The 8,995-nt window shown below is 41.0% G+C and overlaps 1 protein-coding gene across 1 annotated transcript in view; it reads right to left on the bottom strand.

Moving 5' to 3' along the window:
* The window catches only part of EIF3A (eukaryotic translation initiation factor 3 subunit A), a 34,848-nt gene that overhangs the window by 1,444 nt on the left and 24,409 nt on the right, over positions 1–8,995 (bottom strand). Inside the window, exons 18-21 of the mRNA XM_040624162.1 lie at positions 5,980–6,068; positions 4,693–5,354; positions 1,769–1,994; positions 923–1,104 (exon numbers count right to left, since the gene is read on the bottom strand). Coding sequence (XP_040480096.1) covers positions 923–1,104; positions 1,769–1,994; positions 4,693–5,354; positions 5,980–6,068 — 1,159 coding nt within the window. The remainder of the gene's footprint in view (positions 1–922; positions 1,105–1,768; positions 1,995–4,692; positions 5,355–5,979; positions 6,069–8,995) is intronic.

The raw sequence follows: 8,995 nt of genomic DNA, 5'->3' as shown, positions 1-8,995 counted from the left end.
AAAAAAAAAAAAAAAAAAAAAACAGTAAAATCTGTAATCATTTTGATACAATTTTTGGCAAATTCTTCAAAACAGCACACAGACTTAAGAGATACAACTCAAATTTGCCAACAAAAAGAAACCAATGGCCTGGGAAGTGTCCTAATTGTTACAATACTTTAGGGCAAGGTGACAAAAATCTGAAAGAAAATTTTAAAATTCAAAAAAACCCTTTTGGCTCTTGTTGAAGAAATCGTAACAGCAAAATGGCCATAAGCATGCTTTTCTTTACAGGTGTAAAGAGAAACCCTTGTAATCCCATCGTACAAATGAAAAAGTTTCGTGAGACAACTACTTAGTTAAGTGCAATGGCCATTTTCAACATTTTTAACTAAAGTTTCTCACAATTTCAGAGTAAGAACGTTCTATACTTTGTGCTTATCTACCAAGATCTTAAACAAATGACAAAACTGTTCCCCAGTTACATAAACTTCTAAAGCAATATATATTCCTTACCATCCAATCAGCCTACTACTATACTTTGAATTTAGGTATGAGTTTACAGAGTGACTATTAAGTTTATGAGAACTGTGAATTTTTTTTTAAAATTTTATTATTTGAGAGAGAGAGCAAGTAAGCTGGGGGGGGCGGGGGGGGCGGAGGGCAAGGGGGGAGGGAGGGAATCTCAAGCAGACTTCCTATTGAGCATGGAGCCTGACATGAGGCTCGATCACACAACCCCAAGATCATGACCTGAGCCAAAAATCACGAGTCGAACGCTTAGGTACTAAGCCACCCAGGCACCCTGAGAACTGTGAATTCTACACTGAATATTCACAATCTTATTTTTGATGTTTATAAGAAAGGATGAGGTAGTAAAACCCAAAATTTCCCCAGGGATTATGGTTTTCCAATAGTTCAGCAACATGCAGACCACCCATACCTTCCTCACGTTCTGATCTAAGAGGAGGTCCTCTTCGGTCCCTGTCATCTCGCCTCTCCCTTAGATCACGGCGCTCATCTCTCTCCCGACGACGGTCATCCCGATCCCTATCTTCACGGCGATTTGAATCTCTCCAGCTCGAAGATTCTTCCGCTGGTCCTCTTCTCCAGCCTCCTTCATCCCTGGAACCATTCAAAATGACACGTTAAATTCTGTCGTTAGACTCCACAAGAGGACGTCCAAGTTGATGCTCAGAGAGTTTACAAATGTAACAGGGACGACCTTTAAATTTCTAACTTGATCTCAATCTGATGCCACAGGTGTAGAGGTCAAATGACAACACAGCAACCACTACTCATATGTAGCTACTTAAATACAAATTAACCGAAAGAGAAACAAGAAGTTCTGTCAGTAGCACTAGCCACGCTCCAAACGTGCTTGCTGGCTACCATACTGGGCATCGCAGATACAGGATGCTTTCATCCTTGCAGAAAACTGTATTAAATGGTGCTGGTCTAGATTCATCAGCAAAAAGCCACTCAGGCCAGAAGCAGCAAGTTAGAACTGTTATTGCTAATAAAAGTCAACAGAGTTTAATAATTTAAGGGCTATAAAACTGAACAACTAAACCACAGCGGAAAGGCAATGGGCTGGCAAAGAGACCTGTATTAACTAAAGGGTCCTACCACCTGCAGACACCCACACAGTGTCAGCCTCACTTTCTCAACTTTGTTAAGAGGGGCGTTCAATTAAGGAACAATTCACACCATTTCTCAAGACTATCTGGGAAAATACCAAAGAGAATTTAAGAGAATCCAAACTGAAACCCCAGAGTTCCAAGCAAACCTAGGGCGTCTGAAGCGGTCCTCTCGGTCCCCATCTCGCTCTCTGTCCCGCTCTCGCTCTCTCTCTCGGTCTCTTTCTTTCTCTGGGTCCTTGTCGTTTTCGTCACGATCTTGGTTTTCTCTCTCTCTCTCTTTTTCCCTATCCCATTCACGTTCTTCTGATGGTCTCGATTCTCGAGGTGGACCCCAACTCTCTTCTCTGGCTTTTTCTTTCTCTCTCCATCCACCTGTTTTTATTTATTTTTTTTTAAAAAGGCAAAAAATTTTTATACTCAAGAAACTCAGATTGGTAACTATGAATAGAGATCTAAATGCTAACATTAATATCACCACTGTAAGTGCTAATTTAAGTCGCTCCAACCTTATTGAAAAGAAAACTAAAGCTATTTATCTTATTTTACAGAATCCCTGACTCCTATTTATGACTACCTATCACTGTTTTTCTAACATAAAGGGAGGAACACGTAAGATAAGGGAAATGTATATAGTCTGGGTTGAGTGTTCCACATGCTGAGATTTCAGATATAAAAATCTGTTCTGATGGTAAACAGACAACTCACTTTAAGCAAAAAACTTAGAGAGTCAGGGGTAGGAGCCAGCTCTCTGAGAGACAGAGCCCCAATTATAATTTCATTCATATCTTACATTTTCAAAATCTTTACCAAAAACTTTCTTTTCATATTCTTGCCCTCCATCATTTACCACCCACACGATCAGGGAACAAAGATAAATCCTTCGACCAGTATCTCACACTAAGCCATGGGACGCCCAAATCAAGGAACATCATATATATGCACAAAGAGGCCAAAGGGAGCAGATTTAAATGAAAATCTATTACAAGGTTAATCACAACTGTTGCTACTATTTGTATTACCATGTGCCACAGCACTATTCTAAACCTTCTGTGTATACGAACTCATTTAATCCTATCCATAGCTTTGAGCTAAATAGATCCCATACTTGCTAATTTACCCACTCGATGAAATGTATCTGTAGATTGCTAACATGAACGCTGGGACACTTTGTCACCCACGGACACGTGCACAGTGATCGAATACTCGAATCGCCCACAGGGCATGTTCACAGCAGAGGTCAGACAGGGCAATGCTCTGTCTTCTTGCTGCAGCTCTCCCACTTTAAAACAAGTTCCCTTTTGGTGGTCTATTTAGTGACAGGTTTTCGCATTTTTGTGCTTTGTTGGTGATTTCACTGTTTAAAATGGCCCTCAGGCACTGTGCTGACGTGTGGCTGTCTAGTGTCCCAAGCACGAAAAGGCGATGGATGCGCCTCACCGGGAAAGTACTCATGTGAGAGAAGCTTCATACACAAGTTACAGCGCCACTGGCCACGAGTTCAATGTTAACGAACCAACATCATGTATTAAATAACGTTATCTTTAAAACAAAAATGAAGAAGACTGTGTTCATTGGCTGACAGAAATGTGACCAGAGGCCTTACAAGAACCAAACCGGTACTTCCCTGAGGAGCAATGGCTCAGTATCCACAGCGACTTTACAGAAAATGTGTATCATGACTTAATGAGAATCTACGACACCTTCTCCCTGATTTACACAAGAAAAGGAAAGTCACAACAGCCAGAGAGTGGAAAGGAGATCAGAAGAGACAGAAATATGGGACAGAAACACAAAGGGCAAAGGAAAGGGGGCTACTCGCTGAAATCTTCGTGTGGAACGGATCACTGTGGTTACTGCACCAAGACTAGACCTGGGAGTGGGAGAGCCTGCAGGGACCAGCGGCAGCAAGAGTTCAAGGAAGGATGATGGTGGCGCAGAGAAGTGGGTGGATTTGAAGAACATTAAAAAGACAGAATTGAACTAAATGAAACATTTAACATAAAGGGACAAAAGACGGCAAAGGAGAACTCCCAGACCCCTAGCTTATACAACCAGATGGACGGTGGTGGCCCTGGAGAGAAGTGTGTGGGTGACAATTCAGTTTCGAGAGGTTGAATGTGACTTGTCAAAGACACTTCCGGGCAGAAATGTTGAGCACAGCGGTTGAGCGTCTGCCTTCGGCTCAGGGCGTGATCCCGGCGTTGTGGGATTGAGCCCCACATCAGGCTCCTCTGCTATGAGCCTGCTTCTTCCTTTCCCACTCCCCCTGCTTGTGTTCCCTCTCTTGCTGGCTGTCTCAATCTCTGTCAAATAAATAAAATCTTAAAAAAAAGAAAAAAAAAAAAGAAATGTGCTATGTGCAACATGCAGCTGGAAACATGGGTCTGAAGGTTAAGGAAAGAAGTCACCTGGAGAAGACAGTAATAGAAATCACAAACTTATATACAATTGCTCAAGAACGGTAAAATACAAAAACATGAGCAGGCCCAAGGACTGAGAAATAAGAAACTGAGCTCTTCCCATAAGTACAACCCCATGGTTGACAGAATAGTGCAAGATAAATATTTAGTAAGTATATTTTTTCATTATTTACATGAGAAGGCTGGTCTAGCACAGAACCAGAAGAATACCAATACATTAACGATGGGCATGGTAACAAGAGCCCTCAAAGGAGCAGGCAACAGGCAGAAGGAAAAGAAAGTGCACATGACTAAAGCAGAAAAAGGGTAAAGTTCTTTAACTTCTTTTGGTGTGTGGGACATGGAAGCCAAGCTCCAGACATAAAAATCACTGCACAGATAACCTAAGGAAAGATAAAAGACCAGTTTATCTGGAAACTAATAATATGGTCTGATCACAGTCATGCATACATTGAAATTTCACTTTTTCAGCTGAAAAATAGCTTTTTACTTAGATATCAAAATATAACCACTTGAGATGTCCCCTATTTGAAATAACCTGGCATTATCTACAGAATAGTGATTAGCTCATATAAGATTTCACTATTTGTAAAACACATCAGATTCTATAAAAGCATCTAAGCCGGTTTTCTGAATAACCAGAATTTTACCTGGCTTGACAAAGGGTCTCCAGGGACCAGGTCTTGAGTCATCACCCCTTCTGGGAATCCGATCGTCATCCATGTTTCTCCAAGGCCCACGGTCATCATCTGCACCGCGCCTAGAAATTCTGTCATCATCAGTACTCCTCCAAGGTCCTCGATCATCATCCAGCCCACGCCTGGGACCCCGGTCATCATCCATGCCCCGCCTGGGACCCCGGTCATCATCAGCATTACGCCAGGAAGACCGCTCATCATCTGCACCTCCTCGACGTGGCCCCCGGTCCTCATCCATCCCACGTCTTGGTCCTCTGTCCTCATCGGCTGTTCGCCAGCTTCCTCTGTCCTCATCCAGTCCCCGTCTAGGTGGTCTATCATCATCTGCATGACGCCAGCTCCCCCTGTCTTCATCACCAATCCGTCTGGGAGGCCTGTCATCATCTGCGTTACGCCAGGAAGGCCGGTCGTCATCTGCCCCACGGCGAGAGAACCGGTCTTCATCAAGACCGCGTCTAGGACCTCTGTCATCATCCATGCCACGCCGGGGAATGCGATCATCATCTGGTCTAAGAGAAGACTCTCTCTCTTCCTCATCCCCCAAACGCCTTGGTCGATCTTCCTCTCTTCTATGAGGCCTTTCCTCATCCCGCCCCTCTCCACGTCTCCACTCCCTACAGAGCAACAAGCCAAACATCTTTAAGAGTCTATTTTCTTAAAAGCACATGATCTTTTGGGGAATTATTTCACTCCCTCTTAAAAACCACTTCAGCCTAAGAATATGTGCTCCTGATAAAAAACACAATATAAAATCTTATATCAACAAATAAAGCAAGCAGACAACTGCCTTAAAAAGGTATCTAATTGCACTTTGTAAGAAGCATCCAAATTCTAAATCTATTACTATGATCTTTCAAAACTTAATTTCTGTACAGGACTTACGACCAGAAATCTTGGTTATCACGAGGAGTCCTTTTTAAAGGATGGTTCAATCTACTTAAGAAATTTAAAGGAAAAGGAAAATATGTTCTAGAACTGTTCATTCTTACTGTAATCTCAAGTAGTATTCAATTAGGGAACAAAAAAATCTGAAGCATATATTTGTCAAAATATTTAGAAGTCAGTAATTACAGCATTGTTGAAGTAAACTATAAAAAACATTTCAATAACAGACATGCATACAATTCCTCACGATTTTCCTTTCCCCATCTCCACAAAATAAACCAAACTTAAAAACTGCTATAAGGTATTATATAGGGCCTATGACTAATTGATACTACTTTCCTTGACTCTACTTACTTCTCGGGTGGGCCTCTTCTCCACTCGGAATCTACTTCAGGTCCTTTCCTCCATGTGCCTTCTGAATCTCTATCTCCCCAACGAGAGTCCTACATTCACCAAAGTTAATGTGAGGCACTACAATGGCAACACTTATTACAACTACTGGTATTACCAAATGTTTTTGCACTTACATCAATCTTAAGTCCTTAAACATAAACAAGTTTTAAAGTTGTTTCTTTTTTAACCTGAAATCAGAGCGACAGTACAGTGAAACCGGCATTCTCATGTATTGTAAGTGGCTTTATAAATCAATAAAATTCCACCTGAAAGCAATCTGCCACCCACCCACCCCTCCAGAATTACTAGAATACCTACAGAACTCCTCTGACCTCAGATATTCCTTTTGAGATTTTGTGAAAAAAGCTCAGTGCCCTAATCGTGCATCACAGTGCCTACTAAAAAGAGGAAAAACAAATGAAATGTCAAATGGGAGGTGGTTCAATTAACAGTTATTTCCCTCTTCAAAACACTATGTCGTCATTAGAAAATATGGAAAGGGTGTGGGGAGATAAACACCCTTCAAGTGGAAATGTAAATGTGGTACAGCCACTGTAGAGAGCATCGCACACAACGTTCATCACCAACACCTCTGACACAGCCTAACTGCTCGACAAACATAACCTGAGGCCACAATCAGCAATTAAGAACACTCTGGAAAACACGGAACAAGACCTAGGGCAGTGGTGGGAGGAGTAAGATAAAAATCTAACAAAGCTAACAATCCCAGGTAGATGAGTAAGAGGATCTTTACATTTTAAGTGTTTTGGAAACAAAATCCTCCAATAACAACTAGCATAAGCAGCAGTGAAGGAAAACAGCCAGAGAGCAAGTCATCTGCCATCCTGACTCTGGACTCTTGGGGTGTCACCTTCCAAAGCGGACACCATGGGAGAAAAAGGAACACAAATGTCAATGAAACTTACGCTCACTACAATGGAGGGATCATCCATACCCAGAAGACCGAGACTCTCCCACCCTTCATACTCACTCTGCAAATCAAACTCAACAAAGGATTCAAGTCAGTAGAGGTTTTCATACAACCAGCACCTCGATGGCTATGATGGCCATTAAACAAACAAAAAGTATTCTAAAAAGTAACATGATTGCCAAAAATTTTTAACTCAGCTGATACATCAAACAGGCCCTGCTAATAAACATATAAACTGAACAGGAATCTCAGAAAACCAGTTACAAAAGGACCAAGAGATGAAAATGTGAAACATTAAAAAAGAACAGGACTTTGCAAGGCAAATACAGACAAGAAGGGAAAAAATTTCCATTAGCTAAGGAAATTTAATATTCCCTAAGGTAAATAAATCACATCCTCTGACTAGAAAGGCACAAGTGCCAAAAAGGATTAGTAATAAAGACCATATACACATAAATCCTTACACTCCCTTTATCCCAAGGATAGAGAAAATTCTGAAAGTTCCCAAGAAATAAAACAAAGTATCCACAGAAGTAACAAGACCAAGACTTTGATCCCCTCCCATCCCCTCTGTGCTAGGACAGTAAGCACTGTCTCCAAACTTCGGAGCGAGGATTTTGAAGAGACCAAACCATTGCAGTTTTTCAACTGTGAGAAAAAAAACATAAAACCTCTTTTGAGACATACACAATGACAGCCTGGAAAGAAAAGAAAAAAAAACCTGAAAGGATATACCAAACCAACAAAAATATATCTGCAGAGAAGAGAGGATACAGTATAAACAAATGTGAAACTAAGCAGCGTTTGCCAATATGGCTGTACAACCGTTAAGGGAGTCCTAAATAGATAACATGCTTTAATGAGTTGGAAGTAAAAGTGCTCCACTGACTGCAATGGAACAAATAAAGGCATGCTCAGAATTTTTTGTTCAGAGAAGACAGAGTTCTCAAAATCTACAGTCTGCGAAGTTTAGATAAATTTTAGGGGGAAAATGGATGGTAATCACTAAAAGAATACAAAAAAAATGAACTGAGAAAAATTCTGAAATTTGGCTTAAAGGAAGAGGTAGCAGGACATGGAAATAAATAAAATACTCCAAACTAAATGTTAAGAATAAACCCAAATACAGTCATTACTATGTTAAATGTGAATAAATAAATCTAAAGATTGTCCAACTGAAAGAGAAGGGAGGGAAAAGGAGGCACAAAACAGCAACAAAAGGCTGAAAATGAACAAAAGGATGAATACAGAGATTTGCAAAAACTAAATTTAAAAAAAACCACAGAAACCCATAATTACAGCAAGTTTAAGTTAACCTCCCTTTCTTCAGAAGAGGAAGCTCCGATACATTAACAGAATGTAACAAATTAAAATAACACAACACTTCTGATTCCATACATACACTGCGCCCAACAGAAAAACAATATGCATAACATCGTGTTTCAGGGCACAAGGGGCAAATGTACTGAATTCCAAACAATTAGAAATCATAGAGACCAGGGGCGGGGGGTGGCTCAGTGGGTTAAGCAGCTACGCTTGGTTTCAGCTCAGGTCACGATCCCAGGGTTGAAATCAAGCCACATGGGACTCAGTTGGGGAGTCTCCTGTCCCTGTCCCTCCCCTTCTGCCCCTTCCCCTGCTGGCAAGCGTGTATGCTCTAATAATTTAAAAAAAAAAACCAATCATATAGGCCACATTCACTAATAACAAAGATGTAAAAATAAAAATTAGCAACAAAAGTAACAAAACTAAAAATCTATCCATATACATCTTAAAAAGAAATCAAAGGTCCGAGGGGTCCTCTGATAAAGAGAACTGACACTGGTGAGGCACAGATAAAGGAATGGAGAAAGGCCGGCAAGAAATCCTCCAGCTACTCACCTCTTAAATTAGAAAATAAGTATCCTGTTTAAGGGGGAACATGGGCACATCCAAGGGAGAACAGAACAAACATGCAGATAACATCACAGAAACATGGTAAGGCATTCAACTAGCTTGAAGGGAGAAAGTATAGGTGACCAAGAGGAAAATAGTGACAGATGAAGC

Source organism: Ursus maritimus, unplaced genomic scaffold, assembly GCF_017311325.1.
Source record: "Ursus maritimus isolate PB19 unplaced genomic scaffold, ASM1731132v1 scaffold_7, whole genome shotgun sequence".
In the NCBI taxonomy this organism is placed as follows: Eukaryota; Metazoa; Chordata; class Mammalia; order Carnivora; family Ursidae; genus Ursus; species Ursus maritimus.
The sequence above is the reverse complement of the archived record's forward strand: the minus strand, read 5'-3'. Positions and strand labels throughout refer to the sequence as shown.